Source organism: Chelmon rostratus, chromosome 6 (genome assembly GCF_017976325.1).
Source record: "Chelmon rostratus isolate fCheRos1 chromosome 6, fCheRos1.pri, whole genome shotgun sequence".
NCBI lineage: Eukaryota > Metazoa > Chordata > Actinopteri > Chaetodontiformes > Chaetodontidae > Chelmon > Chelmon rostratus.
In genome coordinates this window covers 5756785-5775644 of record NC_055663.1, presented here as the reverse complement: position 1 = coordinate 5775644, position 18860 = coordinate 5756785, and the positions used below count along the sequence as shown (strand labels likewise).

Below are 18860 nucleotides of genomic sequence, written 5' to 3'. Positions count from 1 at the left end.
AGCAAGGGGTGAGGATAGGATGGTACTGGTAGCATTTCTAGCCTATTATATATATATATATATATATATATATATATATATATATATATATATATATATATATATATATATATATATATATATATATATGTATATATATATATACATTTATATGTATTAATAATTACTTAACTATATAAAAAACAATCATGTAAAAAGTCAAATGGTGTAGGTTAACTACCAAATTTAACTCTTACTCAAAATCACCCTTCGTATCATATGAGCAACACTTTAGGTATTTTATGGTTAGCCAGTTCTTGTTTCAGAGCACGCCTCTTCACAAGCTGGAGCTTATCAGCGCCTCACAAAGGTCTAAGTGGACTGTCTGAGTGCTAATCTACGAATAGGGATAAGAGCCGAAGTCACTGGGATGGCAGTAATTGCTGCATATGTTTCAATTTAACATTACCCTTCAAAATGGGAGCAGCAGCGATGCTCATTTCTTTATCTTTGCCGCCTGCACTCTTCTTTGTCTTTACCACTGCCTGCGCTCTGGTCTCATCATACCCTGCTGGTCTCCCTGCCCCCCTCTACTGTATTCCTCTCCATCTTTCTCTTTTCTCTCTCCCCCATTCTGTCATGTTTAAGAAAACATCCATATTGTAGATGTCAACATTTAGTAATATATAGCGACCTATATATCCATGCATCCAATGTTTATTTGTTTTTTTTTTCTCATTTTAAAGACAGCACCCGTGAAAAAACTGGAGAAAATCTCCAAATCGAGGCAGATGTGAGGAGGCGGAGTGGGTGGAGCTAAAAGACAGAGCGTGATATTAGCTCGAGCAGAAGGTTGTAGCCCGAGCCCTGGCCTTTTAGAGCGCAGTGAGAATTGATTAGCTCTCCATCCACCTCAATGGATATAGACACAGAGAGAAAGTGTGGCGAGTGGAACAGGAAGGCAGACTTTGCACTGCGCAGTTACCCAAAGTGCTGTACAGAAGTAGGTTTTTCCTCTTTAAAGCAATTGGCTGGAACATAAGAGCGGGTTGCTGCGAGGATAGAATGGTCCTCCGCATTATTCATCTGAAATGTATACCCCAGCAGTATTGCCTCTGCTATGGTGCAACAACCCTGCCAAATCCTTCCAATGTAAGATGAATAAAATTAGAGACTGCTCCTGGAATAAAACACACTACAGTAGCCGATGCAATGCCGGCATAATCTTCGAGGCCCCTGTTTTTTGCACAAAATATAAATCATCAGAATGTGTATGCCTCTAGAAAACGCCTGGCAGCCGCAGCTGTATGTCTGTGTCGCCATCGCTCATCATCCTTCCCTTCGAGCTCCCAGAGGGACGACCAACACACTAATAATTCATGCAAATGTGATATTTCCATTCACTTCATGCACTATTCATTATTTTGACTGTCAAGGTATCAATTAGTGGAGGCAGTCGTCGCTGCCTGTCTTAAGAGGCCCTTGAGAATCTGCAAATGAGCCGATCATAAAATAATTAGTGGTGATAAATAAACTAAAATCACCTCTGACCTCAAATCAGATCAGCCCGGGCAATAATTGTAATTATCCCACTAATACACAAAGGAAGGGTACTACGTAATTATCTTTAGGTGATAAGATTACAACAACAATAATGGATAGCAACAATGGATAAACAGATGATCTGCTTTGTCTCTGTCACCTATGCTGTATATTGCATACGTATTTTAGCGATCGTCTGTCCAACAGGTTATTACTGACCTTATTTGCGTGTATTGTTAGGAGTCGACCTCTAGGGGTCGTGGTAATTATGAAGTAAACAAAGGAGGAAGTCAGGTGACATACTTAAGTTACATAATGTCCCTAAAATAACAACACCACAGCAAACTGTGACCATTTCACAGTGTTAACAATGTGAGGATGTTGGTCCGATATGATAGTAGCAGCCTGACACTAGGACTATATATCACATGTGGCATTATGGGAGGCATTGGAAATTGACCTATTTAGTCATTTAGCTATGAGGGTGTGTTGGCAGTGTATTGACGTGCTAATGTATTGATGCTGCAAAATGTATTTTTTTGGGCTGCAGATTGGTTATACACCCACATACTAAACTGTTCTCTCGCAGTGGAAAAATCTTTATTCTTTGGATTAAATAGGGATTACAGTTTGTAATAACTTTTAGATTTTCAACATTTACAACACATCAAAATTTAAAAAGAACAAAATGACCAAATAATAGGCCTTTTTTCAGCAGACATTTTAGCAGGCAAATGCCCAGGTGTAATCAATAACATTACAAATGGATGCATTTCAAGACGAGCCATTTCCAGGGTCCTGGTATTGATGTATGCCTCCTAATGACATGACGTAGTGGGACACTTTAAGAGAACAGAGCCATCCTTAATGAGACCTGAGAGAGCGACCCTGTGAACGCTGAATCATAAAGTTCTGTTAACCTGTACTCTTTAGTTGGGGAATGCAGGAGAACCACGTTCTGGAGTTTTATACCAAAATCTACACTGTAAAAAATGAAAAATTTTAATCAATTCTAATTTATAATTTTCTTTCTCATTATTTTTAACTCGGTCTAATGAGATCTGTTGATTCGTTTTTTATTACATACAAATCAGGTTGTTAGAAGCATTTTAGGCTTATTAGCATATTCGTCCCTGCATTCATTGTAATTTTGTGTAAATTCTTTTCTTTTTTTGAATTTTAAAAAAGCTGCATAATAGAGGCTTGTGATCTGTCTCTTTCAAGACAAAATGCTAAATGGAAATGGCGATTCAATGTGTCAGGAGCTATTTGTATCAACCTGGTCGTAATGTGGTTTCCACCAACAGATTACATGCTGTATAGCTCATAAAGAGCTAGATATGACACTGTTTTGACAGTAAAATGGTGCACGTACAAACTCCAGTTGATTTAACTTTGAGTTTGAGTGCTTGACATTTAAATTAACAGAAGAGAAAGTTGACGGACGCTGAAAAAAATTGCATTTTTTAGCTTTCTCAGCTTTTCTTATTTTCAAAATGAAACAAACAAGGTGTCAACTGTTAACTTGGTCCAGAGCATCCCACTGCAGCTCGTGTCAGCTGGGCATCAAATCAAGAGTTCTTGCAGGTTACTGTGGTGGCAGTTACCATGGAGGCAGGATACTTTGGGGACAGTTGTCATGGAGACAGGTTGAGTTGATGTCAGTCTGCATTGAGCCAGCTTGTCAAGACAAGAGATCGCTCAGCTATGTTTTGTATTAGATCCCAATCATGTCATCATCCTGCACCACATGCAGGACAGACTGTGGCCTTTGTTTGGCATCTCTGGCGTCCTCACCTTCATACTTTCATACTGTAGTTCCCCTAGCAACACTCATATCCAAGGGCGACTCCTAATTTAGTGATCAAAGATGACTGCCTTTACGAATTGTGAGCGGTGAAGACAAGTTTAAGAGAAAACTTTATTCAGGGAAATGGCGAAGGTGAGTTTGTTCATCCACAAATGATTTTGAGGAAGCCCCGCTGTGTATTCCCACATGACAACTCTGAACATCAGGATTTAGACGTCATTAGAGAACAAATATATAATCCACAGGGGGTGGAGTACATGTGTTGAAATGTGTCAAATCCAGTGTTGTTTCCATTATTTTTCTTTTCTATTCTTTTTTTTAATAAAAGCTTTTATGGCACTACCAGAGTCAGAAGTGGTTCCAGAAAACAATTTTAATTGGCTCTCCAGCAGGTGGAGATAATATAAGTAACCGCCCCTCCCATGAGGTTTATGTGTGTGTGTGTGTGTGTGTGTGTGTGTGTGTGTGTGTGTGTGTGTATTGGGGGTGATCTGAAGCAGGCGACAAAAAAAGAAGAGGGATATTTTATTAAATCTCCTGTCCTGCCTGTCTTGTATAAATGCTATGTTTAATGAGCCACTCTCATTAGCACTTTATTTTTTCCAAGCTTTCACTGAGCGAGCCACCACACTCACTCACACACACACACACACACACACAGTTTCTCTCTGGCTAAAATCTTGTTAAGCCCATCTTTTTTCAAAATGTGTTCAGGAAATTGTTTCATGCTGCTGAGTGACCCTCTATGAGCTTTTTAGCTCCTTCTCATATGACTCCATCTCCCCACCTCCTCTTCATCTCACCTCCCTTTTCTCTCATCTTCTCCTCTTTCATCTCCTCTCTATTGTCTTCCTCCACCCCCAGGCAAACACCGCCTCCCCCACCTCATCCTCTTCACCCTACTCTTTTCTTCATGAAGATTAAGGTGAAGCGGATCGCGGGGCAGAGGGAGGTGATTTGGTGTGTGGACAATAACGTGTGAGCGGGATGTGGAGAACTAGAGGGGAGGAAGATCGATGGAGGAGAATGGGTGGAGGAGAGAGGGCAACAGGGGAGACAATGAGAAGGGGAGAGTGGGTGGGTGAGTGAGGCGAAGGGGGTGTGCTGAGAGGTTGTCAGGAAGGGAAGATGGTGATGAATAAAATAATTAAATAGAAATCAGTGTGTAAAGCATCTCAGCTGGCTCAGTCAGTGGGTACAGTATGGCTTTACGTTGCATTCATCACTTATTCATTGGGATTTAATGGGGTTTCAGAAGATGGTCATCCATATGCAGTCCAGCATGTTGGGAATGCAGGGGTGGAGCGCTGCATCGTCAGAGCTGAGCCAGTGTTCTTGAGCTTTTATCCTTGTGACAGTTTGATTATCAAACCCTCAGTGTGATCATTTTTATAGAGCCCCATACATGACAAAAGGCAGTAAAAGCTTATCAGACAAGTTGAAAATGTAACATGAATATGTAATGCTGTTAGTTTAATAGTTTAAATCAAGTTTAAACACAAATATAAAGCTTTGTGCTGTTTCTTTGATATCCAGTCAGCTGAATAAAGAAAAAAGCCTTTGTTCCCCTGTCCTGGACTTACATTACATGCACGCACCAAACTAATTATCACATTAGCATAATGGAAGTGTTGTATGAAGAACATGGGGGGTACACAATGATTGAAAGACCAAAAGGAAAAAACAGTTGAATTCAAGGTAGTATGAGTATGAGTTTTCCTAAAAAAACAATGGCCACCAGAAGTGAGTGGTGGTGTCTGCATCTGCAGCCTCTGCCTGTATTTTCTTGCTGTGCTGTGTTCAGGTGGTGTCAGGGCATCAGGCTTTGGGCTGTGGGTGTGTAGCCTCCAACCAATGACGGCATGTAGGATATGAAGGCGGGACTCTAAAAATGGACCATGTTCCAGACGTAAGCACGCACCCAAGAGGAGGAGTGGAGTGGCCGTCTTTAAATGCTGTGTTTACAAACGACAAATCCTACTGGTTTTGCCTTGGAGTAAATTGATTGGCGGTAAATGAGGGGCGTGTCCCTGTCAACTGGTAGGCTGCCACAGTGCCAGTCGTAGAATGGCAAAGTGAACAAACTTGTGCCGTGCCTGCATGTCAGGGCCAGACTGTGTGTTGTTATTGGTACTGAAGAGCAAAGACCACAGCAGCATCTAACTGGAGACAAGTGACATTTCCAGGTACGTTTACATGCTGTTTAATGTGCTGCAGCTGAGCAGCTAATTAGCTCTCTAGCCTGTGGACTGGCGTTAGCAGTACACTTTTCCCTGGTGAATGTTCGTTTGATGGCTTGTTCGCCAAGCTGAGGTGCAGGACGAGCTGTGTGTTCATGTTTGGAAGTTAGACGAGGAGGAGACTTTAACAGGAAAGCTCTTTTGAATAGCTTGTTTGCATATGCTGTCATGTCACTCTTGTTGTGGCACAAACTGCAGATGGAGGGCAGGAAGTGACTTTCTGCATAGGAAGCACTATAACACACACACACACAATGCAGTTTTGCAGTGTTTACAGTTGCTCAAATCAATCAAGCCGAGAAACCACGAGGAGCTTTTATCGAGTACCAAAAGTTGTTTTTCATAAGGGTGAAAAATACAGAAAAACACTACAAAACATGTCAGAGTTCCAATACTGTTTCCTTTCTGTGACAAAATGATGATAGAAATTGCAAATTTCTGGGAAGAAGAAACACTGGGCAGTAAAATCATCTCCATGTATTTGTTTGTATTTTTGAAGTTCAGTTAGCTCAGGTGAAATATTTCAGAGGACTTCTTGCATGTCTTCACCATAATATGTTGGATAATATGCTCCAGAATGTGAGGGCGCTTTATAAATAACATAAGCAGCAGGTTTAATGATTCTAAATTACTGAGTGTCCCCAGGTGATTTTACTGCAGTGCACAGGCAGCAGTGTGCACTCCTGAGTGTGTGTTCATGAGGCTTGTGTGTGTGTAAAGGTCGTCAATTGGTACCAGGAGTTCAGTTTCTCTGATTTTGCTATTTATAGATATGTATTTGAGCAAAAAGAACATTTTTCTCCCTAATTCCAAATAAAAATGTTGTCATTTAGAGCATTTATTTGCAGAAAATGACAAATGGTCAACACAACAAAAAAGACGCAGTGTTTTCAGACCTCAAATACTGCAAAGAAAACAAGTTCATACTCATTTTTAAACAACACAATACTTATGTTTAAACTTTGGAAGACTCAGAAATCAATATTTGGTGGAATAACCCCACAGCCTTCATGCGTCTCTGCATGCTCTCCATCAGTCCTTCACATTGCTGTTGGGTGACTTTATGACACTCCTGGCACAAAAATTCAAGCAGCTCAGCTTTGTTTGATGGCTTGTGACCATCCATCTTCCTCTTAATCACATTCCAGAGGTTTTCAGTGGGGTTCAGGTCTGGGGATTGGACTGGCCATGAGGGGTCTTGATCTGGTGGTCCTTCATCCACGCCTTGATTGACCTAGATGTGTGGCATGGAGCATTGTCCTGCTAGAAAAATCAATCCTTAGAGTTGGGGAACTTTGTCAGAGCAGAAGGAAGCAAGTTTTCTTCCAGGATAACCTTGTACGTGACTTGATTCATGCCTCCTTCGCAAAGACGAATCTGCCTGATTCCAGCCACCTGAAGCACCTCCAGATCATCACCCGTCCTCCACCAAATTTCAAAGTGGGTGCGAGACCCTGTGTCTTGTAGGCCTCTCCAGGTCTCCATCTAACCATTACACAACCAGGTGTTGGGCAAAGCTGGAAATTGGACTCGTCAGAGAAGATGACCTCACTCCAGTCCTCTATGGTCCCATCCCGATGGTCTTCTGCAAACCTCAGCCTGACTCTTCTTTGCTTCTCATTGATGAAGGGCTTTTTCCTAGCTTTACACGATTTGACCCCTGCCCCCAGGAGCCTGTTTTGAACCGTTCTCGCCATGCACTTCACCCCAGCTGCCATTTGCCATTTTTTTATAGGTCACTTGATGTCATCCTACAGTTACTGAGTGACATTTGAATGAGTTGACGGTCATCCCGGTCAGTGGAGCGTCGTTTTCACCCTCTGCCGGTCTGTAGCTTTGTTGTCCCCAGTGTCTGCTGCTTGACCTTGTTCTTATGAACCACCGCCTTAGAAATTTTAAGGATGGAAGCAACCTGACGCTCACTGTATCCCTCTGCCAGTAAAGACAGAATTGAACCCTTCTTTTTCTCTTTTGGCATGGTCAATAGTTATTTTTTAATTCCAATTACTTTTGACTAGCACTGTTTTTGCCCTTCAGCTGGTCCTACTGCAAGAGGATAGTGATGATCACAGCAGTGGTTTTTATACTTTTCTTTGGGAAATAATATTTGGTTCAGGTGATCACCTAATCAGTACCTCATTATGTAGAATGAGCTGTGCTTGTGTTGGAAGAAAAAAATTCAGTGGTCTCTTAATTTTTTCCAGAGCTGTATACAGGATGTACAAATGTTTCACTGGTGACAAGAGAGTAGCATTTGAGCCATTCGAACCCGTGCTGCTGCAGGAAGGACTCAGGCCTGATATGTGGTACACCTTGTGCCAGGTGAGCTGGCAGAGCATACTGATGCTAGCTTCTAGCTCAAAACCATCTCTCAGAGCCTCTGGCATGGCTGCAGAGTTTTATGGCCCTGTTGTACATCATCACCGTCAAACTGTCACTGCTAGTTTCTGACCAACGCAGTGCCCACTTTATATAGCAAACGTATCTGTGCACACACAGTGTTGGTCTTAAAACGAGGTGTGGTCAGGCACACTGTTGGCGCATTGCTATCTTGAGGCAGCAGAACACAACTGCGCCAATAACCAACAGAAACCTGGTCTTAAGTCAGTGGCACAGTATTTTCCTGCTATTTAAAGGCCACATTATTCAGACAGTAAGATCCTCCCACGCCTGGTTCACCTCAGGGAGCTTGGAGGATTGCTGCTGCTCTTGTAGACGGTCTCTTTTTACTGTTGCCTTTACTTCGTGCGCGAGCAGATCCGTTTCCTCGGAAGCAAACCATTTGCTTCCCCAACTTGCTGAATCCGCCTTGTAAATAGCAGCACGCCACATACAGGCACACCTGGCTTTTAAAGACGATTGAAGATGACACTCTGGAATTTTTTTTATTTCCACCACGACTTGACTGAGATATTGGGGGTAAATGGTCTTGCATCGAATTGGCCTGTTGGCTGCTCTTCCTCCTCATCTTCACACTTGCTCTCTTGCGTCTCTCCCATCTGCTCACACGACTGCTGTTCATATGTGTTTTTTCTCCTAAACATATGGAAGGCATGTAGGCACTGTACACCACACACTGAAGCTGCTAAGGCCTACTCTGTCTCTGTGTAAGTCCAAATGTCATCATCCCACATGTCTCCAGATGCCCCATTTCCCCAGCACAGATGTTGCGCTTTGGTCATCTCTGCTGCCTGCAGATCCTCTCATGTCAGCTCAAGACATTCCCTCAACTCTCTACATCTGTTTTTATAGACTTGTTCCAATAAAGCTCAGACACATCTGACAGATGACACTCTACAGCAGAGTGACATATATGAACAATAACAGACAAGCCTACCCGAAACTGATTCACCATAGCATATTCATAGCTGCAAAGGCTTGAATACTTTTTGGATTAGGTAGTTTGATTTTTAACCTGCAGACTTTCTCATATCAGATCTCCATCAGTGGAATCAGCCTGCATCATAGTGCAACCCCTCCCTCCTCTCTATCTACTCTACATTAGCGTTGCAGGTACATTATTTCCATCTCAAAGTTGGAGCAACAACGCAGCAGAGGAGCAGCCAGCGAGTTACTGTCAGAGATTTGTAAATGGGTGCATGTGTACCTGTCTGTCCTCTTCACTCTGTCAAGGTGTCCCTCCGTTCAGAGCCGAGGTGGACACGTGAGCGACGAATCCACCAAATGTGTGACTGACTGCATCCTCTCCCACAACTGTTAATGATGTGGACATGAATAATTTGTGTGCGCGTGTGAGAGTGAGAGAGAAAGAGAACAGGCAGAGGGTGTGTTGTGTTGTCAGCTGGGTGTGTGTTGACTGATGAGGTTACACCCAAAGCATGAATAATGCTGATGGGTGTGGGAGTGAGAAAGGGTGAGTCAGAGTGTGTGTATGTGTGTGTGTGAGTGAGAGAAGCAGAGATAGGTGGATGGGTAATCGGGTGAAAGGAGAGCAGAGGAACTCCACTGAGGGATTTCATATGGAGTTGAGGGAGTGAGAAAGTGAAACGCACAAATGAAACAGAAAGCTTAACACAATGTACAGTACATCGCCCTCCCTCTCTCCTGACCTCCTTTGTCAACATCCCCTCTGCAGCTCTCTTCCAGCTTTCCCTTCCTCTGCTTCTTATCTCTCTTTCCTCGTCTACCTTCTCTCCCTCCTGCTGTGTCTCCCCGCCTTCGACCTCCATAATCCTCCTCGCCTGCCGCCATTCTTGTCTCTCTCTGAGGGCCGATGAAGCTGGCAGGATATCTGAGGAGTCTGTATGTTTCTCATGCCTGGTAGCTCGCCTTCTGTTGAGCAGCAAACTCAGGCGCGCTGCCTGCTGATAACCACTTCTACACTTCCAACAAGCACTTCCACCAGTCCACTCTCTCCAGCACAGCAAAGATTTGGTACTGCTTTTTCTTTTTGTTGCTGTGTTCAGTCCAGACTGCTAGAATGTATTAAATTATGCATATTTGTAATTTTCTAACTCTCAAGTTATTCCAATATCTCACATTTTTGTTTGCAGAAAATTGATAGCATTAACTAATTAAAACTTTTGAAACAATGTTTCCTTGATTTCAGACCTTGACAAAAGCACTGTGAGTCGGTGTGAGTAAGGGATTTTGGCTTTCATTTACAGTCTCTCTTTTCATACAACCATTTCAGACTTTTTTTTCCCACTCGTGCCAAATTTAGGCACAAACACGACCATTAAAGCCTTGCCTAGACAATGCAGATGATTTTCTACAGAATAGCGAAACAAGGCAAAGCCGCTCTACATCCAACAGCTCACTGTAGCTGGAAGTGAATGTGCTAACAACTTGGCATGGCTTGGCACAATTAAAACAACAGTATAATAGTCGGCAGAACTGAATCAGTGACTTTCGAATACCAGATAGACCTTGTGCATTAGGTTTTGTGCTTTAATGCAAAAAAATAAATAAATAATGGTTCCAAATAAACACACAAAGAAAATGGGTGATAACAGTCAGCATGAAATGCAGGATGGACCAGTGCTGCACAGATACACTGTATGTTCCACTTTCCACCTTTTAGCTTAGGTCTTCATTTAATGCTGCATCTGATCAATAATGTTTGCATCACAGTTATCACTCTCAGTGCACTTTCTCTTTACAACCATCTGCTGGCAGTTTCTTCATTATTTTGTGTTATTTGTTGTATTTCTCCACTATCTTGCACTTACAGTATAGTACTGTATTCAAATCTTAGAGAGAAGATTGTTGAAGATCATTGCTGTAGAGTTGCTACAGCTACAGAAAAATGGCCACAAAAGCATAGAATAGATGCTGGTAGTGCTTTGTGTGTGTGTATGTGTGTGTGTGTGTGTGTGTGTGTGTGTGTGTGTGTGTGTGTGTCTGTGTGAGTGTGTCTGTCCATGCTAAGTTTAGTGTCCTGCTAATGGACTGGCACTGTAGAAGTCTCCAGAGTAGGAGCAGCGGGTGGTCAGTCATACAAGTCCCCCATTAGTGTTCAGCCACACACCCAGACACACACTCTCACAGGCAGTGTACGTGGTTGTGCTCCAGGTCAGTGAGTGTTGCAGCTGTGATGTCTTCGTCTCATGAGGAAGCTGAGATGGCACAGTGGAAGCGGACGGGGGCAGAGATTGAGAGTCGGTGTTTCTCACTGTAAAAGGTCTGCTGCTCGGCTACCGTTTCCTGCATTCTGCTGAAATGGTGTTGCTTAAAGACATATTGACTGGGGTTGCTAGGATACCATTTTAATTGGATGATGTGTGAAGATGAGTTAGGGTTGTGGGGGTTTCAGAGGTAGCGAGCCAGTCGGGGAGCTACGCTTGTGCTTCCCGACACATCAAACCTCTGTTATCCCTCTGTTATCCTCGCAGATGGAGACCTACTGCGGGGAGACAATGCCGGCTCTGCAGAGACTTGTGAAATGATAGCTGATGCCTCTTGAGCTGTGAAATGAAAGAAACACCGGCACTAAAAGCCAACACGTCTTACGGCAGACGACATTCTGCAACATAAACAACTTTTATTGGTTGCCATGGCAAAGAAGATCCAACCAATGGAAAGTAATAAAAATTCTAAAAATAGGCCGTTCAGGAAGCCTCTAGAGAGTGCACCTTGGTAGGCTGAGATGGAGGCGTTGTACTGCCTGAAGCTGTTTGAAGACCAGTTGAAAGAAAGTCCACGAACTGCTCAACATGCTGGAAACGACAAGCTGTGTACTCTCTCCTCTCCTCCTCTCTCGGTCTGTCCTGTGGTGGAGGAGTGGCAGGAAGGAACGTGGGGGCCTTTCTGTCCTTTGTGACTCCTGAGCTGCGGGAGCTTTACACCAAAGGGAGGAAAGCTCTGTATTACAGCTGTGTCTGTTCCACACTCTGTGGTTACTTTCACACCTGCAGTGTGGTTCATTTAGTCCCGACTAAGGAAAAAAAAAAAACTTTGTTGGCTTTTAGTTCTGCTCCGGTTCATGCTCACGCTGACTTTTTGCAAACGAACCATGAGCTCTATGCTTGAAATCTGGCAAAGAGTTGCTGCAGTGTAGCGTCTGACAGTTTTAAACACATTCAACTGTTACTCAAACTGGACTTCCTGGATGGTATTTCATCATCTCACATGTACCTTCAATGACATGCCCCCACCAACACATCCCCCTGTGCTGTTTTCACACAGGGCTGTGTTGGTGTCAGTTTATTCATCTTCTCTCTCTTATGAGCAATAATGAGGACCGGTAGACACACAGGTCACCACTTTTCAGTTACTTTTTAATGAGGAAAGGCCAACATACACAGCAGGATACAATTAAGATCAACGCCCCTCTCACTTCCTGATTGATCAGAGGAAATCGCTGCTCTGCGGTGCTGACACCATGGTTACCAAATCATTTGCAGGAAAAACAACTGCTGGCACACTACCGTGCTCCCCACTCAAACCGGGACTTACATGACAATTCTCTAGTTATGAGATGAAGGAGTTTGTAACCAGTAATCCTGAGTAAGTTATGGGACATCACCTTTGCACTACATTACCCACCTATCCAAAGATGTTTGAGCCAGTTCTCCCAGACCTGCAAACAACCTGCCACAAGGGAAGCGGTGGACAAATGTTTCAACGTGAGACCCAGAAATCAGGTGAAACCACCGGGAGACTATGACATCCATACACCATAATCCCACTGATTTACCTGAAGAAATCATCATCTAGTGCCTGTCTGCACCAGAGCCTCAGGCTGAAAACCAAGACGAGCGCCTACGTGAAGCGGATTCTCCTGTAACAACAACCACTTAAGCTCTCAGACTGAGTGAAATAGTGTAAACACACTGAAAGGTTTCAGTTCATATGACAGACGGTGAAGATGTTATTTGTGGAAAGAAAGTTGAGATGAGAAAGAGTGAAATGTAAATGCTCCTTGTGTTACATGATTTGAACTTAGAGTAAGAGGTGTGTGGTGTAATGTAAAGGCAGGTGGTTTGGATGAGAGTTTGAGCTCAGGATAGCTCAGGGTTTCTGCTGCTGTTTTATACTGACTGTTATGACGTCCCATGCTGTTAATAGAACTGCTCTTCCTCTTTTAATAAATGGCCTGAACAGACAGAGTAGTCTTCATTGTCTCAACAAGAGCATAATCCCACATGGGCCTGCTGTGATTTTCTAAATACGAGTGGACTTCTACTGGTGGATGTTGCCCACAGTGTCTGCAAATTTCTCCTTGGAGATAAATAAAGTATCTATCTATCTATCTATCTATCTATCTATCTATCTATCTATCTATCTATCTATCTATCTATCTACGACTGTGCTGAGAATGGCTGGGTTTAGTTAACTGATGTTTTTTCAGCATGTATTTTGAACGGGGCAGGAAGTAGTATTACCCCAGATCTGCGACAGAGCTGGGATCTGGCACATCTCGAGGCTTTTCATGCATTTGCATGCAGATGTTTACATTTTTAGATGCATGGTACCATTGTCTAGGGCTCAAGTTTTTGTATTTTCTGACCTAAATGTGGTGCAAAGAAAAGGCTGCTCTCTCTCTCTGTTTCTCTCTCTCGCTCTCTGAGAGCTGCTTGAGGTGACTTGATTTCCCTCCTGTGAGACTGATCAAGCTCCTTCAGGCTAAGCTGAAGGATATAGAGAATTATCAGTGGATCAATACTAACACTTAGACGCCCTCTCCCAGCCGTCTGTCTGAGTGATGGTAAGCATGCAACACCCTTTTCTTTTCTCACAATGCCTCAGGCTCCAGCACTTTATTATTGTATTTATTGTTGTAATTTTTTGTCTTGCAAAATGTTATTTATTGTTGTTTTATTTATTTTTTCGTCTGTGTTGTTTCAGTTTTGCTGTGTGGGGCACTTTGGGCTGCATGTTTGTATAAAAGGTGCTAAATAAATACAGCTGAGTTGAGCTGAGTGGCACACTGGGGGAGGCTATTGTGACATTATTTGGACTAAACAACTGTGTAATCACAATTATGTGTACAACCTTGGGGGTTGTACAAGAAGGAGAGATCCACTCACTGTCTCATTATGCACTACCCCGTCATTACAGATTGCTGGATGCTATTGTGTGCGGAGGCTCTTGTGTTGACCTCTGCCCTCCCCGTTTTTCACAGGGAATAAAGTCAATGAGATTCCCTGCAGTGGCTTTATTAAGTAGAACAGGAGGAACGCTGAATATGGCTGCAGACAAATGGCCTGACACTGGGCAGAGCTTAAAAATAGTAACAATGATGCTGTGTGCGTGATTATATCCAGGATTGCCCTTAAAAGCGGCTTGTTCAATACTTACCAGTACACGCTGAAAGCTGGTTATTTACGGGATGTGAGTGAGTGAAATAGAAGCCTCTTGCTTTGATTTTCTACTCAGACAGTACTCCAGTTGTCATCTACGTTGTCATGGCAAGGCGTTTCAGAGTTAATGACTTCACATTGATCGAAATATATTCTAAATTCATTCTAGTGCCACTAACATATTAGACATACTGTACAATACACAGATTCTTTCATCGTTTTATTTTTGTCGTGTCATACACTAACATCGTGTGTTGAAGCTTGTGCTTCCTGATAAGATGCCAGTATAAATGTTATGTGGTCGGTTTGAATGCGTTTTGCCGACAGTGTTCCCGTCCACAAGAGATTTGTCTGTGAAATTCATCAGTCTAAGTCACTGGAATATTCTGAACACTACGTCACACCAATCATGACAGTCGAGCTGGAGGCCTACGTCTTTGTCACCTCCGCCCCTCCACAGAGCTGCTGTATCTCCATCTGAGACGCTGAAGATGGAATAATTTCCCCTAACTGGACCAACCTCTGTAATCACTGATTACCACCTTCTACAGCCCCCTGTAATCAGCCACAGCCATCTTATCACAAAGGGAATGTGTGTGTGTGTGTGTGTGTGTGTGTGTGTGTGTGTGTGTGAGTGTGTGTGCGTCCTGCAGGGGGAGGCTGTGCTATACATGTGTGCAGATGCGTAGGTGGATGGTAATGAGGAGATTTGTTGTTAACCTTAAGAAGACGGGAAAGAGTACATACGATCTGAAACAAATACACACACACACACACACTGCTCTCATTCACAGGCTTAGTGACCCTGCTGGCTCGGTCAATTACTCCTACCAAATGAAAATTTTCAGGTCTCATAAAAGTCATGTCACCTCCACTTTGTAATAAAAAAAACCCTCATACTTTACTGCAGCTCCATGTGTGTCGCCTGTGTGAGCTATTTCAAATAAAGCCTCTGTGATGTGTGTAAAATGACAATATTTAACCTTGTAGGTGTGATAACTTCTGGAGAGCTCGGTCATCAATCATCACACAAAACCAGGCGCACGCACACACACACACACACGCACACACACACACACTCATTCCTCCTGCCTTGAAACTCACATCCACAGGCACACACAGATCAGAGCAGATAGACACACACACACACACACACACACTCACAGATGCTAACAATGATACACTCTGTAGCTAATCACCAGGCTGTGTTCGGGGAGCCAGCGGCGAGAGACGGTGTATCTCCTCCCGGGTCAGTGATCTGTGTGAATTATATATCACAGCTGTTCTATCCCAGGTTTTGCAGTCCTGCCCATGGGACACATTCGGCAGAGGGAGAGAGGGTGTGATGGACACATGCAGGAAGGAGAGAGAGGAGGAAAGTGAGTGGAGAGCACGGCGGGGTGAACTGTGGAGCGCATTTTTAAAATAGAATTTACAAGTTCACAGAAAGCACAAATAAATACAGTGTGTTTGAATTAGTCCTCTGCGGTTTGGATGTTCTGCTGACGCTGGACTCACTCAGAGCCTGAACAGCCCTAAAAAGGGCTCCAGGCTTAATGTGACTGGTTTGTGCTAATTTATTGAAAGTACAGTATCAACTGATAAGCTTTTGGGTCCTACTTTAGTACCTGATCTTGACACCCTGTCTTGCGGCAGGTCTTTATCATCCTGTATATTTCCTGCTCATAAATGTCTTTCATTGAATTATGATGCGGTCACAACAGCTGCGGCCCAGAAAAAAACTGGACACATTGCACAGAGAGTGTTAGGAAAAGATGGTAAATGAGGGCCCATCAGCAAATTTTTGAAGTGTATATTCAGACATATACAAATACATGACACGCATCCCTCCTTTTACTTAAAAAAAGTGACATCAACATCTAAATCAGTGCGGGGTGTTGTGTTTATCCAGCCAGCTGAAGATGGGATGCAGTCTGTGCAAAATATAACAAATACATCATTACTCACAGGTCACAACACATTGACTTTAATGCAGCTAGTGTTGTGTGTGTGCAGTTGGATATTAGTGCCAGGGGTGTTACTTTGGCCATAAAAAAACACAGCAATTTATCCGCCATGTTTTATTCCCGTCAAAGCTTTCCTGTCTCATTGGAGGAGTTGAATCCTCCTGATATAAGCTGTAAGGAACATCTCGAATTCCACTTAAGGGAATTTTTCAACTTTATTAGTTTGTTTTATTGTGTTGTTTCAAATAAATGTTTGTGCTTAACCTGTTTAACCATGTAGAGAACACACATCAGCATGTGCCAAATGAATGGCATGCTCTGTGAAGATTCTATCAGCATTTTCTTATTTAATGACTAAGTGGCCTTAATGGACTCATAATGCACTCATAATCTCTGCAAGAAAACTGACAAAATTCCTCTCTGTCACTTCTGTTTAGTCAGACGTGGATCCCACTTTTGTAATTGAATCTCAGCATGGCGGTCATTAGTGAGTCATCAGTGCCTCTTGGGTAAAATGGCAAATAAAAATGGTACCACGAGCCTAAATTCTGTAATCACAGTGATGCTTGTTGTATTGCAGCTATGTGTGTGTGTTGCGCGCTGAGTGGATGCTGTTGAAAGTGAGAACATGCCGACCGGACCGTTCCACGCTCGAGGCTGTGAGGATGCTCCTTTAAACGTGTGTGTGTGTGTGTGTGTTTGAATGATGGAGTATGCATGTTTGTGTGTCGACGCGTGTGTGTGTACTTGAGTAAAAGCCATTGACTGTGATAATGGAAGTCAATACGGCCTGTGCGATTCTGTGTCTCGTGGGAGCGTTTGTCTTTGATTAGAGCGCAGCAGAGAATGGCTGACTGCACAGGACCCTTAATTGTCTTTCTGAATCACTGCGCTGTGACTTTTGACAGTAAGGCTGACATGACCGACTGACTCGGCTCTCTGGAGTACACATGTAGTCCATTGTGGCCTTCCATGTGTTATTCTGCGTTTTTTAGCCTCAAACATGTCTGAGCAGCACATGAAAGTTGCCGGTTTAGTTTCTTGTAATCGTCAAATGGGAAATATTTAGCAGTCTCAAAGTCATTGGCCTGATGGCTGTGTGCTTTGTGCAGCCTCATGCACGCAGTTCCAACATTAAATCCAAAGCTTGACAGGCCCGCTGTGCCTAGGCATGGTTGCTAAGCTGTGATTGGACAGTCCCTGTTGGGCGGAGGTGTTTTTAGCGAACAGTCAAATCCCTAAATAATTAAAAGGTGGCAGTGATAAGGTCATTACAGTTAAAGCAGCAGCTCCGGTCTTATCTGAAGCAGCCAGCTCCTCTGACAGTTCGCCGTGTTCGCGCTGTCAGAAGTGCAGTTCAGGGACTCGTTGATGCTGTTGTCAGGACGTCGTCTCTTTTTCCGTTCATCTCTCTGAGAAAGTCTCGCTCAGCTCAAATGTGCACATGCAATGTAAATTCTGTGTCTGGATAGATTTCGCCTCAAGGCTTCAGTGCAGGTGCTGTGGCCATTTAAAACAGGTCCCTGAAAATGATCGATTACCTATGGATCAATGCGCGTTGAGCTGAATGTTGTTTGAGTTGGTCTACATGAATCGGTGCTGTTTAGAGTAGTGACTGATGCTGACAATGGAAGACTTTATTGATTTCCAGGCCTTTTTTTTGCCGTAATGTTGCCGTGTTTATTAGCAGAAGGTGGATAACATTTCAGTCTGGCCTCAACAGAACACAGTTAAACCACAAAACAGCACTTTTCATTCCCCACGGGCTGGGTTTTATACTCAGACTAAAAGGATTTTAAGGCGTCTGAAACAAACTTTCAGCCCAAAGTCCTGACAGTGGATCGGGGGAGACTTGGAGGAAGAGATGGAGGAGAGAGTGGGGGATAGGAGAGGGGGAAGATTGCAGCAGAGAGAGTGAAAGTTACTGGTCTATTTTTACTTGTTATTTTGCCCTCTCCGCACGCTACCTGTCCACCTTTAGAATCCCTTCAACCGTCAAGGAGGGAAGGAAGGTAAAGATTTATGCTGGAACATCTCTTCAGAGGAGTGAAGGGAGCAGAGTGAGAAACAGGGAGGCTGAGCTGTGATGTGTGAAGGACGTGATGAAGGAAAAGAAACTTTACTTCCACCATTTTTTATTGAAAATAAGTTGTGGACATTTTGGTTTTAAAACGTTTGACAGAATGACTCCTTTGGTTTCAATTGAGGTTTGACAATCATCCTTTTTTTCTCCTTTTGTTTCCCCAGGTTTATGAGAGAGGAACCAACGTGGAGCAGTTTGTGACCCGTTTCCTACTGAAGGAATCAGCCAATCAGATTCAGTCTCTCCTCAGCTCTGTGGAGAGTGCCGTGGACGCCATCGATGAGCAGCACAGCCAATCAGGGTGAGCCAGTGAGGGTACCAGTGTGCCAGACACTTATGTGTGAAATTGGGAATGTGTGTGTGTGTGTTCATGACCGCACACGTGCATCATGGCATTAAGTGTAAAACTCAGCTTGTCAGCAGTCCTAATGGTAACTAGGCAGTGTTTCAAGCACAAATCTTTTCTGGTTAAAA

The 18860-nt window shown here is 43.3% G+C and overlaps 1 protein-coding gene across 1 annotated transcript in view; it reads left to right on the top strand.

The window, feature by feature from the left end:
* necab2 (N-terminal EF-hand calcium binding protein 2) overlaps window positions 1–18860 on the top strand; it is a 116856-nt gene that overhangs the window by 40935 nt on the left and 57061 nt on the right. Inside the window, exon 6 of the mRNA XM_041938583.1 lies at window positions 18551–18687. Within this exon, the coding sequence (XP_041794517.1) occupies window positions 18551–18687 (137 nt within the window). The remainder of the gene's footprint in view (window positions 1–18550; window positions 18688–18860) is intronic.